Source organism: Erigeron canadensis, chromosome 3, assembly GCF_010389155.1.
Source record: "Erigeron canadensis isolate Cc75 chromosome 3, C_canadensis_v1, whole genome shotgun sequence".
NCBI lineage: Eukaryota > Viridiplantae > Streptophyta > Magnoliopsida > Asterales > Asteraceae > Erigeron > Erigeron canadensis.
In genome coordinates this window covers 3385931-3401681 of record NC_057763.1, presented here as the reverse complement: position 1 = coordinate 3401681, position 15751 = coordinate 3385931, and the positions used below count along the sequence as shown (strand labels likewise).

General features: G+C 32.6%; 1 protein-coding gene across 1 annotated transcript; it reads right to left on the bottom strand.

Annotated features, from left to right (window-relative positions):
- Positions 1 to 6059: 6059 nt before the first annotated feature.
- Positions 6060 to 9503, bottom strand: LOC122594385 (protein INVOLVED IN DE NOVO 2-like). The gene is made up of 6 exons (XM_043766849.1): positions 8459 to 9503; positions 8215 to 8375; positions 8057 to 8125; positions 7685 to 7960; positions 7387 to 7596; positions 6060 to 6543 (listed from the first exon to the last, which is right to left on the bottom strand). The coding sequence occupies exons 1-6, from the start codon at positions 9501 to 9503 to the stop codon at positions 6313 to 6315; spliced, it is 1992 nt and encodes a 663-aa protein (XP_043622784.1). The 3' UTR covers positions 6060 to 6312.
- Between the last annotated feature and the right edge of the window lie 6248 nt (positions 9504 to 15751).

Below are 15751 nucleotides of genomic sequence, written 5' to 3'. Positions count from 1 at the left end.
CACATGATATTCTTAAAAATCCTCAAAATCCTTATAAATCTTTCCAATTTTTTAAATGGGATAAGTATCTTGTAATGTAACAAACTTTGAACGAATGTCTATAGTAGTAAATAACTAAAGTTGTGTGTATTGTATATAAACAACTCGAAAATAATGTTTATTATATGTAAGAAAATGTATTCGACCAATTAAAATCAGACAAGTGACACCTCTATATGGTTGCCACGTATATTTTCTTACATACAATAAACATTTTTTAAAGTTGTTTACATACAATACACAAAACTTTAGTTATATCCTACTATAGACATTTGTCCAAAGTTTGTTACATTCTAGGATACTTATTCCTTTTTAAATTTACCTAAAACCATATAAATATCTTTACATATCATTACATTTTTCACATCATCACATATCCTTACATAATTTATACACATAAAAACAAAAAAAAATACTTCAGATATTCTAAAAACATATCCTTGGCTAAGGATTATTACCCACAAATCCTTGGCTACGCATATATTTCAATAGTAATGATATCTAAAGATTCTTAAAGATATTTTTTTTTTTCAACAGAAAATAGTATAATATTAAAATGGAAGATGATTCAAAATATCTAGCAATGAGTACAAGAGATTCAAAATTACAAGAAAGCGAAACACAATATGACCAATTCTAGTTCCAAGAAATTGTGATGAACCACCTGTACAAATTAGAAGCAATAACACATCATAACACCAATAATGGATTTTTAATCCATTCGTCCCATCGTATGAGTTTCTTCTTCTGTCTGCGATTGTACCACTCGTAGGAGATGCTTATGATCGAGTCCGCCAATGGTTTCGCCCTTTTTTTTGTGAGGTTGGAAGACAGTCTCGTTTCTATCCCACCATGTAGCAAAGATGATTAAGCCAATAACAGCCTTTTTAGTTGGACTCATTTGGGAATGATCAATGGCATCGAGGAAATCACATGGAGAAAGGTGGTATGGCAGGGGTATGTCTAGCCATCTTGACAATATCACAAACCGTAAAGATGTGAAAAGAAGTCTCAATACCATTGAAGCATAATGGGCATATTATAGAAATGTTATCGACCCCACGAAAACATAAGTTTAGTCTAGTAGGAAGTCTGTCCTTAAACAAACGCCACACATGGATGTTGACCTTACGAGGAGCAATCCTATTCCAACATGTTGGAACATGATGGCTAGGAAGATTCAAATGGTCCAAGTGTTCACGCAGCCCATTAACAGAAAACCAATCCATGTTACCACAGCTCCATTTCCATCTATCTGGAGTATTAGCTATCGTGACAAGTTTAACATGATCACAAAGAGTGCAAAGCTGATTCGCCTATAGCTCCCTACCATATAAATCTTGCAGAAGTAAGCCAAGCATTTAGCCATCCTACACTTTTGTCTCCAAAGCCCATAAATTTGAGAATCGAAAAAAGATACTCCCAGCTTAATGAGTCATAAGCCTTCGCGATATCCACCTTAAAAAACATGGCTTTTTTCTTTTTTGATTTGAATGACTTGATCACTTCATTCAAGATCATGGCCCATCAAGAATCTGACGATTTTTAATGAAAGCGGATTGAACCGGGTCAACCAAGTCATCAATGAGCATTGCAATAGGAGAAGCCAAAATTTTAGCAATCTACCAATATACTAAAACAGGATTGAAATATTGTTTAATAGACACATGGCGCATTCTTTAAACGACAAGTGTCCTTTTAAATAAACTTACTAATCCTAATACCCGTACAATGTACGGTAGCTATATAGATTGTATCATAAAGAAATTCGAATATGTCACATACATGATTCATGAATATGAAATATATTGTGGTTAAAGCAAACCAATGATCGAATCTATATTATAATAAAACTCAAATTTTTAGAGTCTTCATGTTAATAACTTATTATATGTAATATAAGTAATAGGAGTTGAACAATTGAAAAGGAAAAATAGACAATTTTATTAGTGAAAAAACGATCAATCAAATAAGGTTGTAATGTATTCTGTATTTATAAGCCAGAGTTGGAGTTTAATTCTAAGTCTAATAAGGAAATTAAATCCATATACAATTAAAAGAGCTAACTTAATAAAATAAATTAATTAAAAAGACACGTGTCTCTCAAAGATTACACCACATGTCGTTTAAAGAACATCTTAATCCTGTTTTAGTTTATTGGTAAATTTGAATCAAATTAAAATTTATAATTTATAATAATAATAATAATAATAATCTTATTTTATTATTATCTATAATATAAAATAAAATATATACGTATTTTACATAATAAGGAAAGCTCTTGGAATTCTAATTACAATCATAATTTATCTACGACATCATTTATTTTTAAATATATTTGTCTAAAATTGTATATATGTCTAATTCGTATAATTAAATTTTGTCGATGTTTCCCTCAAGTTTATATATTTTTTATACCCCAAGTTTATGTATATCTATCAATACACTAAAGCATGATTGCGATATTTTGAAGCGATACGTGACGTAATCTTTGATCGACATATGTAAATCAAGTTTTTATATTTATTTTATTTAATTAGTTTTTTTTAATTTTCTTTTCTCATTTTCTTGAACTTCTCTTACTTATATTACTTATAATAAGTTATTAACATGCATGCTTCAAATTTTGAGTTTACGGTCTGAAATCTAAGCCTATTTGCCGTCATCCACTATGCTTACAAGTTCCGATTTTGATGTGATTGTAAAAATTTAATGTAAATCCAAAACTTTAACTAAACATATATTATATTTATCATTATTGTTTAATACAACTTAGTTTCGATCATCTGTTTACTTTAACCATAATTTATTTCATACTCATGAATCATGTATGAGGCATATTCAAATTTTTGTATTATACAATCTATATAGTAATCTTATATATGACACCAATAAGACTTATGGGACGAAATTCACTAACCAACAGAGGAGAGGCGACTTTTGGGATAAGTGTTATGAAGAGAATTGCAGCCCAGGGATTTCACCTTTGTCAAAGAATTCGGAAATAACGGCAATAAAGTCTGTCTTGTAAGGTGGACCAGAATCTCTTTAAAAAGCCAAAAGTGAACCCATCTGGGCCCGGGGATTTATCACTTCCACAATCCCAAACAGCATCCTTGATTTCTTGTATATAACTGATCTCGATACTATCTTCATTGCAGATACTCGTAATTATTACAATATAACTTTTCCTATTCATACCTACTTAATATATATCTTGTGGGTGTTATAACAATATTAGTATTTTTTGAAAAACAAAAATTTTTTTAAATAAAATACTAATAATTTTTATAAAATAATGAATTTCTATAAAAAAAAAAACAATAATATAAAAGGAAAGGAATTGCCTACCATTGTCTTACACGGTTTTAGGCCCCAATACGACGGTATATGGGGAGTTTAAAATGTAGACATATCTTACCTGTAGCAAGATAGAGAGGCTTATTCCAGTATCTACCTATATGGAAAAGGACCTCCGGCCCAGTATCTACCTGTATGGAAAAGGATCTCCGGCCTTTGCATGAGATGCGAATCGAACATTTTACCTCTTTCTCTAGAGCATATGCTGTCTTAATCGTGTATGTGTTACAGAGCTCTCGCCGAATAGATACTCAATTTAAACCTTCGATGAGAAACCCCTATCATTTATCATTAAACGAGCATGGTACCCGCGCAATGCGGCGGTGGTGGGGAAGACAATCTGGTGGTGGCGTTGATAGGGTTTTACTTTGCTAGAGACGAAAATGGTTGAAGGGCATAGTTGGTATATCACATGAGAGGGTGTTTAGCAAGGAAGATTATTTAAGGGCATTTTTGTCTTATCAGGTTCTTAATTAAGTTAAGGGACGAATGCAGTTTGCGTTGATAGGGTTTTACTTTGCTAGAGACGAAAATGGTTGAAGGGCATAGTTGGTATATCACGTGAAAGAGTGCTTAGCAAGGAAGATTATTTAAGGGTATTTTTGTCTTATCAGGTTCTTAATTAAGTTAATGGAGGAATCCAATTTGCTTTATAAGGTATTATAGATGATGTGTTGGACGAGAAAACTCACTCATAGATATTAATAGTTATAACGTTTATACATGAGTTATTTTAACAAATTTTGAATTAAGTGGAATTCAAAACTTTCAATCTAATTTGCCAAAGAATCTTAAATTTTTCGTATGATGGAAGTTGAAGGTTCCAATTCATTTTTCTCCATGAACCAAACAAGTAATAGAATGGAACTTGAATTCCATTATGCCAACGAAACATGATATGATTTGAAAATTCAAATTCCAATTTCATCGGATTTCAAGAAATTATGTGAACCAGGCTACCGACCAACTGATTATTAAAAGTTATTTTCGGTTCCATTATCTCCTGTAATCAATTAATATTTTTAAGTGACCGATTTATTTTGGATTGACCACTTGTGTTGAATGAAGTCATCTCATAGTCATGGATCAAGAAGAGGAAGTGGGGGCATTTATATCTAAGATCGATTTTGCCAAGGCTTATGACAACGGAGTTTTCTTTTGTCGATTATATATCTCATGGGTTTCTCGGAAAAATGGTGTAAGTGGATACTAGGAATTTTGTCCTCGGCTAGATCCTTAATTTTAGTTAATGGATCCCCAACGTTTGGAATTCCAATATTTTAAAAGGATGCGTTTAAATGACCCGATTTCACCTTTCCTTTTGTCCATTTTGGTAATGGAGGCTGACTGGTATGGTTAACAGTGGGGTATTATAAAAGGTGTTAATTTGAATCAAAATGGTCTGTGCTTATCTCACTTCTTATAAGGTGGCTCTACCGATTAGTATGGGTACGTGGACTTGGGATATGTAAATCGAAAGCCGCAAATATTGCCTACTGTCAATGTGGCTGTGGAGCAGCCCTCCCGTGTAATAAGTATGTTCCTGGGGTTTAGTGTTCGATTGTGAAGGCAATTGAGAATGTGAAGATAGCGGGTAAAGGGTTGGGTCAGCTGTTAAATGGAGTAGTGGGTAACGGTAATTGTATCTGATTTTGGTTGGATGTTTGGGCTGGTAACAAGCCACTGAAAGATAGATACCCCTTGTTATTCAAAGTGAAAAAAGAAAAGAGGTGTGTGTAGGGCTGGCAATAGGTTCATAGGGTGCTCAATAATGTTAGATTGGTTAACAAAGAGGATAGCTGGACATGGATGGGAGGAAACAACACAGATATGTCTGTCAGATCAGTTAAGGAGTTCATGCTAGGCAGTAATAGTTTCATCTTTGAATGCTCTACATAAATACCAAACAAGTGTAATATGCATATCTGGAGAACGGCCATGGATTGGATTTCAACCTTAATTGCTCTTCAAGCTCATAACCATGTTGTTTTGGTGACACTATATATGTCTTATGCAACTATTGGGAAGAGTCAGTTGATCATTTATTAAGCTTGTGCGAGGTGGCCTTGGCTGACTAGAATGAGAATAGTACATTGGTAAACACTAACCGGCTCTTTGTTTTTTATGTTAAAGACAAGCTCGAAATTCATGAACATGCGGGGATGGATAGCAAAAAGAAGAAAGCGCTCAAGAGTATTATTGTTGTGACTTGTTTTAACATTTGAAGAAGCGGAATGAAACTGTTTTCAAATATCAAGGTTAATGCGGATTCTATTTGCAAGGTGTGAAGTCCTTGGAGTTCCTTTGGTATAAAAATAGAAGAAAATATTACGTGAGATGATTGGTGTAAATTCAAGTAGTAAGTATTGTTTTGTTGTATCTGCACCCAGGTGTGGGGTGCCTAGTGAGAAACATGCTAAGAAGAGCATGGCAAATTCTGACAGTGGAGAAAATGACTTTGCAGATCAAATATCTGATCGCATAAGCGGCAACAAAGGCAAGTCATTTGAGTTAAAACTTACTTGAAATCATAAAACCTGATACTACCAAGAAAGTAAGTCATTAGCATACAACAGCGGTGAGAAAGGCAAGTCATAAAAACTGATACTACCAAGACAAGTAAAATCCAAATATTGATGAGATGAAAACTTATACCTGAAACAATGGTTACCTAAAGAACATCGGTCAAACTGAGAGTCTACATATATTCTTATATCTATACTTATATAATATGCAACCAAACTACCAAAGGCTCATCACCCATGATGGAAGATGAAAACAACGGACACATCATTACCGTCAATATATACACAGCATCCAAGTCATGTCACTATGCTGTAAACCTGTAATTATATGATTCTGAATCATATTCAGAAAAGAATTTAAGTCACCAACTTCCCAGCGCTGCAATCTTCAAATTTTTTTGCGTTTGTGTAACTTCCACTTTTTGAGTATACATTCAACACCCTCTTTCAAGGTTGCCTTTCTGTTCTCTTTGAAATTCCAAAGCTCCGGCAACGGATATCTGCCACTCGGGTTGTACTCATTCAATTCTTTCAGAGCCGTCACAACAGCATCACATATATCCTCGCCATACTCCAACTTCAGGCTTGCTATCTTCTCGTCTTCTTCATCGAGTATCTCCTGGAGAACCATGTTTGACACACCATTATAATAAGTTAATAAATCAGAAAGGAAACAAATCTTATCTTTGTAGTTGTGCTATAATTATCACGCATATTTGAATTTATATTCTTAGGTTGCCATTTGTTGAGTCCTGTATTTATTTCCCCTTCTAGTAAGTAAGTGGGACTTATAATTGGAATTGTTACCGAATATACGGCCTAAAGTTATTAAAAGATCCCTGAAGTGTTTTCAGCATTTATCTATCAGACAGCAACTTAATGTTTGAAGACAGAACTTTGCTATTCTAATCACATAAAGAGATCTTTATGATATATAATGGAGATAAATGTAGAAACTAAGACTAAGATCTACTAAAGCCAAAACAGATAAAATGATCCATCAAAATTTCACAATTTTTGTCAATCACATATTCCCCAAAGAAATTTCGATCACAAATTTGATATCTGATAAAATCGATTATGGTTGCAAACTTAAAATCAAGTTAAACTGATATATTACCAATTTGGGACGATCAGCATGATATATGCCAGCCTAGTAATTGGTATAGATGGAAAAAATGGTCACTCTATTTTCATTCTTTATCACATACATACTCCGTACAAAGATCAATAACCAATTAACCATATACATAGACCCCGACAATTATATCAATCACACATCCACTCTTAATCAACCAACAAAAATCGGCAATTTATGACACCCTAACTTTATAACAAAGAGAACATGAATAATCTCATCTCATAAGCTCTTGAAGTTAAGCTAGACATGTTGATCAGAATTATATGGGAAAAAAAGATGCAATTGATATGACCATGAGCTGAAGAGATGATGAATCCATACCTCACACTTCTCTCCAACAATGATGACCTTAAAAGGATGCCAGCTTGGATCCCTGAGACGATCCTCCCATAAAGACACCAGCTTTATCATACTCTCTACCTCATCTTTACCAGAACCAAGTTTTTTACCAGCATCGGTAAAAGGCTTTGGATCAAGCTCACCCATTCTCTTCACACCAATAATGGCACGTGCAACAGGTTTCTTCAAACCCTGTTTAATCCGTGATGAAAAGGTAGATATAAATGACTAATGTATCGCTTAACAAGGTTTAGAATGTGGATAGTGAGAAACAACTCACAGAAATTAATTCTTTACGTGCATCCTGTAACTCATCATTCGTTTTACGTTCTTTGATGATTAAGGTTTGATAAAGATCCATCCGAGCTTCAAGTTCCTCTTCTTTTTCTTCTAGTTCTTCTTGAATCCTCTTCTGTTCGGCTTCATGTTCATCAGTCATGTGTTTCATCACTTTTAAAGCACCTTTCTTTTGGTTGATTTCTAGCTCCAAACGTTGCTTCTCATCAAGCATCTTTTGAAATTCAATGATTTGTTGGTGAAGATTTTCCTTTTCTTTCTGTCATGTTTAGATAAATTAATATCATATGTTGCCAAGATATGCTTATCCTCAGTCCTAACACAAACAATTTAAGGGAAAAGGTTTGTAATGAACCTTCTGCTCATCGGCTAACTTCACCATTCTTTCTTCCGCCTTTTTCTGTTCCAAAATTGCCATTTCGTTCTTCAAAAAGAGCAAACAAATTTGTCAAGTTAAATGTATATTAACATTTATAAAACAAAATCAAATATATATTACACAAATCTTGGTACCAATTTCTTTTCATAATCAAGCTTCCTTTTCTCACTTTCACTTTTAGCTTCACGTTCTTTCAATTCCCTTTCTCGGTTTTCCAACTGCGCTCTTCTCAGTTGATGGTCCCTGTCAATCTTCACAAGCTGCTCCTTGGTCTTCGCACGCATCATTTCCATTTCTAAATCAGATATAAACTAGTATTAGAAAACAAATGATTATACATGTATTGGTAACTTCAAAAAATACTCTGTAAACTAGCACCTCTATTGAAGTTTGCAGTCATAACTTCTTTTTGTTTCACAACAGTAACCAGATGTGAATCTGTCTTGCTTATTTCACTTTGAATTTCTTCACCTCGTTTGTCCTTCTCCTCTATAATAGTTTTCAAACCCATAAGAAGCATCGAGTTTTTTGCTTCTTCGCCTTGTTGAATTTCAGCAAGTGTCTTTAAATCTCCATTTTTCTTAAGATGATAACCAATAAGACCACAAGAGTTGTAATCTTCGTCTCCAGCAATCCATGCATACAACTTGTCATCTTTGAACCTTGTTTTGTCTTGCCAATCTTTCCTGCCGTGCTTGTTTACCTCAAATGCCTTCACGAACCTCATCATATGGTCCAATCCATCCCAGCTTCTCCCAAATTCAACCACAGCAAGTCCAGTATGACCGTGCCGATTCCACAACGGAACAACTTTGTGTGGATTGTACCCTTGTGTTATCCACTCATCTTTTAGCTTTTTTCCACCGTCACCAACATACTTACCACCTCTGCATTCAACATGAATGTTGGCAACCACAGCTATCCAGGGCCAAACATATAGTTCTTCGTTACCTTTTTGCTTTTGGGTAGTGCTAACAAATAGCTCTCCTTTAGGTTTTTGCATTAGAATGGTGCTAAGAAGTATATCTTCCTTAATCTTATTCTTTGGACTGATGTTAACAGATAACTCTTCCTTAGCTTTTTGCATCGGAGTGACAGTAACTTTTAGCTTGCTCTGTCTTTCACTAGGTGGTTCTGAACACTTCAATGTAGAAACAGGGTTCCGCTCTAAGTACTTCACTAATCCCATATGTCTAGCCTTTTCTTTAAACCCAGCACTCTTAGATTCTATCACAATCCGATTTGCATGCCTAACAAGGTCACTGTAACTGTATTCTCTACTATTCGTACAATATGGGCATTTTATAACATTTTCCGATTGCCAGACTTTTAATTCTGCATCCCTGAGTTCCTTGTAATAGTTGTAACTACAATCCTCAAGTTCGGGATCAATATCACCTCTCTCTTTTCTTTTTCGGCTCATCCTACACCAACATTATATATATATTATATTTATTATCATTGTCATAAACAAAAAAATGAACAGCAGAAAGTCACTTCTAACAGGAAACAGTCAACCAAAAGCTTGAACCCAAATAGAATATGAAGTCATTACAAAAGTATCACCGGAAGCCAAATGGTATCAATAATTAAGAAAATGCTAGACAAAACCAATAATAGATCAACATCAACAACGGCAACATACACTTAAACTTAAATTTGTCAGGTCTGCTAAACGAAACAATGACTATAGTCTCTACAAAACAAATAATTCAATATCCAACAAGTAGTATGAAACCAGATGCATGAAAAGTTCACCTAACGTTCACAAATTCATGTACTTGAAAAATCTCAAAATGACAAGTTGTGATATCCTACTTAATAAGAATACATTCAAAATGTGTGTCAACACAAAGAAGATAAAGAACCAACAATGATAATAACTGAACCTTCTTCATACGATTGCTCAACTGCACAAATAATGACTTCAAAAAGCTAGATCATCCTGAACAAGTAACTAAAAGAGGTAATACAAGCTTATGACGTCAAATAAGCAATAAACTCATAAGCTCAGTTTTAACAGCTAATGAGTCAAAGGCATGAAATAAACTACTTAATACAGCCTTATGACGTCAAACAAGCAATAAAATCATTAGCTCATTTTTAGCGGCTTATGAGTCAATGGCATGAAATAAACTACTTAATACGAGCTTATGACGTCAAATAAGCATTAAACTCAATTTAATGACCACATAATCTGTTAAAAATGAGCTTATTAGCTTTATAAAATTTCACCAAACCAATAGGCCATAAAAATAGCTAGCCAAACACTCCCTAAACGCACGAAAATGTATCAAACTTCGTTAAATTCAGCTATCGTGCGTATCGAACTTCCAATCCGTGAATCAAACTTCCAGTTTCTTACTATTGACTATTGTATGTATCCGATAAGTAACCAGCATTGTTGATGACAGATGACGTCATTGCCACGTCATCAATACCAACGGTTTACAGGTAATTACTAATAAAATTTAACTTGATACACACAATTTCTAGACAGATTTGGAAGTCGTATATATATATATATATATATGCAAATTCGTGACGTAAATCCATTACAAAACTAAACAACAACAGAGTAATCAATATCGATATATAGCAATAGCAATATATATATATAACATTATATATATCAGTACATAAATGGAAAATAAATCAATAAATAATTATCAGCTAGTAGTGTAGTAAAAGTAGTAAAGTATACCTGTCCTGGTGAAAGCTTGTAGAAGGTTGAAGTAGAGCTTAAAAAAACGATAGGATTTGTAATTCTGATTAATTAACGGCGTTGAGTCTACTGATTATTATTATTATTATTATTATTATATATAAATGTATGTATATGTATATAGCAGAGTATACATATTTTCAAGTATTATTATTGTTATTTTGTGAAGGAGATTTTGATTTTTTTTTTAAATAATAAATTGTAAGAATAACTATGGTTTGTAGGAAGGAAGGTTCTAGTGTTTCTATTTTAAGTAAATGTGATGTGAGGGAAAAACTCCATTATGAGTAGCATATTTAGCAGTGGAGTTGTGTGTGTAACAACGATATATATATATATATATGTATGTGTATGTGTGTGGGAACGCATCCTTTCTTCACTCACATAAATAACGAGAGAGAATGAACAGAGTTATTTCCAATACCAATTGCCCACGTGGTGGGTTATGATTGGGTCATTTAATGGAATCAAGTTTGTTAGGATACTTTTTCCTGGAAAAATCATTGACCGCCCTCCCTAGTAAGTGGTAACAATAAACAATGTACTGTAATAATTAATAAACTACTCCGTATTATAAAAAGGAGGAAAATGCTAAACCAAAAAGAATTCGTGATTTCGTGTAATGCGTATATGTTGAAGTAATTTTTTTAAAATTTTTTTACTGTAATAAACTACTCCCGGATATTTTGATAGTTCTATAGAAATACTTTTATTTGTCTTAATTAAAATAGAAAATAAAACCCATAGGATATTAAGATCCAATAACAATTTATTAATGAAATGATTAATTTTTTACAAGAATTGGTAAAATATTTGAATATGAAAATAGTTGCCATAATTATTTTAGCAAAAGTATAAAATTAATATCCTAGTATTTAAATATTAAAATTACGAATTTTATAAGTCCAGTAAATATTTATAATGTAATAGAAATTTGCTTGGCCGTTGCCCTTGTTACTTCATCTTTCCCATTTTAAATGTACACCGGGAAATATTTGAATATGAAAATAGTCTTTGTTGGAGTCATTGACAAAGTAAAATGCAAATTCAAGTTAACCAAGCATGTTAATATGTGTAATTCATAGCTCCTTTTGTTTTATTATTATTTCTACACCTTTTTTTTATTGGTGAATAATATGAGCTGTTTTAGTTTAAGGGTGTAAAAAGCAGGGTCGTTTCTAAAAATTTATGGGTATTGGCAGAGCACAAAAAAGAAAGACTCATAGGCTAAACGTAACAAACTAATATTTAAAAACGACGATATATGTTATATTCATATATATATATAGCAAAAGTTATTCTTCAAAAAACTAAAGAAACAATGCAAAATCAAACTATTAAATTAACATATCGTAATAGCTAGCCGAAAAATCAAGTAATTCTCCTAATATATTTCATATCAAACTGGTTGACTAACTCTTGATATTTTATATTACTAAGAAACTAAAATATGAATAAAACCTAAAATCATAAATAAAATTTTCATAAGTTTAAAACAACACAGAAAATGCTTATAGAAATGACAAATCACAAAGTTTATGTTGTTGTTTTATTTAATAAATACTCATAATAATAATGATAAAATCTTATATATATTGTCAATTGCATAAACTATTATATTGTCTTTATAATAATTAATAAACATTAAAAATGAATATAGATGTGGTTTACAATTAGTTTTTATCTAACACAAAACAATAAAAAAAAAAAATTAATGCCTGCTTGCAAAATAAAAGAAAGCCGAGACAAATTGAAATTGTAAAACTATTAATGAAAGTGATAGTACCGCTTGACTTTCAATACCTTTTTTTTTCTTTATAATCGGCAATATAGCTTTTATCTACAAGTACTTTATATATGTAATAATAATATTAAAAAATTAAAAAATTGGGCCCTTTAAAAAATCAGGTCTCTGCCCGTTGTCCACTTCGTTTACCCTATATATCGGCCCTGGTAAAAAGTAATGAACAAATTGTTGTATTTCAATTGAATAGTACAATAACTTTAATTTTAGTCATTCACAGAGCATATTGTATTGTCTAATTTATAACTGTATAAAATATAAATTATATATATATGGCTACCATAGCATAGAGAAAAAAATAAAGCTAACTTTTAATCCTAACCATTAAAATTCACAATCCTTTAAATCTTGGCCTTTAAAATTCAAAGTCAAATTTCTAAAATTATAAAAGTCAAAAGATATAAACATGGTAACTTTTCAATTGTATTAAACATACTAACTCATTGCTTTAAAAAATTTAAGTACATAGTACACTAAGGAAAAAAAAAATCATACGACAATGATAAGAGTGTTTATGTATAACAACATACTTTAATTAGTTATTCTTACACTACAGTAGATAAAAAAAATTGGTTTTTTTGAAAGGTGAATTTCTCTTGAATATTTCGTGTCATGACTCGACAGCGAGAGGTCTAGCATACGTTGTCTTAACCGTGTCCCCGCTAGAGAGCTCACTCGAAGTAGAAATGTCTATTTCAAATACCCAATGGGGGGGAAAATTTAATTAGTTTTGAATTATATATGATGAATAATGTTTGATATTTTCACATTTTTGATCGATTAGTTTCAAATTAATGGAAGTTTTCTATTTTAGTTAATTTGGTAAATGGTAAACTTATAAACTCTCACACCAAATTTATAATTTCTAAGAAAAAAAAATACTATAAGAAAGAATATGATAGATTTTTTTTTTTGAACGGCGGATGGGAAGGTCGTTCCATCGAGTTGAACAGTGACATCCAAACGGGCAGTATGTTTAGGGTTCGAAACGCCTTACACCGCTGGTACCCCCAAAGGGAGCCCATTACATGCAAAATTTTGTAATCATAGATTCAAAAATAACTAGATGTTAGAGTTTTTACATAGATTAGAAGTGTGCTCGTGTAATACATGGCATCCAAATATTTTTTAAATGTTATCGTAAGGACATGAAGTTAAAAAGTAAGTGACGGTTTCTGGATGCTGGCATCCGTGAGGGTTGTGTAACATAGAGAGTATAAGGTGTATCATACTACAAAGTTGAAAACCTTTGGGTAATAGTCCAGTAGCCACTAGCCACCACTTTACAGGGGAGGTTAAATTTGAGATAATCAAAGGATTATTAAGTGACTGAGAATCATCTGGACACTAGCCTGACTGGAGGATTAGTGGATACCAAATGGTACATTAGATGATTTCCATCCAATTACCTTTTTTTACTACAAAGTTGAATTTTTTATTTGTATTGTTTTTACATTACCATTTGTTGTTATATTAACTTTTTAATTACGATAATATATAATATATAAGCACGACCCAGTTATGTTGACATGTTGCACTCTCTGATCTAACTCTAAACATTAAAAGTTTCATGTTCAAAAGTTCAACTCGTGATCGACCTGGGTTTACAGAGTTGGCCAAGTTATAGGTTAGCGCGTTGATAAGAAAAAATAAGTTGATTAAATTATAGGTTAGCGGGTTGATAAGTAAGATAAGTTGGTTAGTCAAGTATGCTTTTAAGTGGATTGGTTTTGATTAAGTATGTCAAATCAGTTGTTTTTATGTCAATTTCATAACCCGGTCAACGACCGAGTATTGGTCTAGTTATTGTTGGTGGCTAAACATTGTTGTGGATTTATCATTTTTCATTTAAGTTCATGTTTTTTAAACAACATAACTTTATATTAAATTATGTTGCTTAATATGCCCAATATGGTTGCTTTCGTATTGGTATTTGTATTGTTAAACATGTTTCTAAGATATCGGTAGAACGCATGATTGATAAACGTCCGACCCGCATAGTAGCCGGACCCAGCGGACAGGTATTTCTGCTTTTCAGATTCTCGGCAGACAGGTATGATTTTCTAAACATTTCTCATTTTTCGTCTTGCATTACCTTTGTGGCCGGAGGTCCCTATGGAAGCAGTCTCTCTACCTTTGTGTAGAGGCAAGACTGTCTACAGCTTACCTCCCCCATACCCCGCGCAGGGATTGGGTCATGTTGTTGTTATTGTTGTTGTATGTTGAAGGATATTTTTTAATCTAGTTTTACAAGTATATAATAACTTAGGGAAGGGAATATGAGGTTGTTACACACCTAAGTTGGGTGAAAAACCCCTCACATACCTTTTTTTTAAATCATAAAAATCATGAAGGCAAACATTTATTCAAAATATTAAAATATTAGTATGTGAGGGGTTTTTCACCCAAATTGGGTGCATAACAGCCTCATATTCACTTTTCTTTAATAATTTTTCATTCCTGTTTTTAAATTTAAAAAAAAAAAAACAAAAAGACCCGGCTTCTCCCTATCCTTAGGTGAGCCAAAAATTGGTAAAGGATCGCTTCCAATAATATTGTTTCTTCATAGAAAGCCAAGGCATGGAATCCCGATATTGTACGAATGTGACCAGTGATAAATATTATAATGCTTGAATTACAATCCATATATATTGTGTTCCAAATCTTTGATGCAATGTAGCAATCGGTCATAACATGCTCAATTACTTCAACTTTTCATTACAAATCAAATATAATATACATGGAATATCAATACGACAATACCTTTGCGACTGAAATTGAACCTTGTTGGAAGTCAATTCATAGGGAGTCGTAAAACATGTATATTTACTTGTAAGGAACAAACTTAGTTGTTAGTTCCACCTAGTTAGTTAGATGCTATTAGGACGTTGCTAAATGTCGATATAATGCCTTATTTCTTTTACACGAAAACAATGTTTTCACGAGGCGAATTCGAATAGTTCTCGAGTACTCATTAATAGTTTTACCAGCCGCTTTTAAAGTTACTGTAGCTAGCCTACACCAGTAAGTATCTTTCATGTGTTCTCATCTTTTAACTTTGCCCCCCTTTCGCTTTAGTTATATTCTTCGTTTTCTTATCATGAACATATTTTTATTCCTTTAATTTCTTTTGTTTGACTCA

Coding starts and splice junctions, on each gene's coding strand:
- LOC122594385 (XM_043766849.1), bottom strand. CDS start 9,503: ATGAGCCGAAAAAGAAAAGAGAGAGGTGATATTGATCCCGAACTTGAG. Junction 8,126..8,214: donor TTGATTATGAAAAGAAATTG/GTACCAAGATTT, acceptor CTCTTTTTGAAG/AACGAAATGGCAATTTTGGA. Junction 6,544..7,386: donor TTGTTGGAGAGAAGTGTGAG/GTATGGATTCAT, acceptor ATGGTTCTCCAG/GAGATACTCGATGAAGAAGA.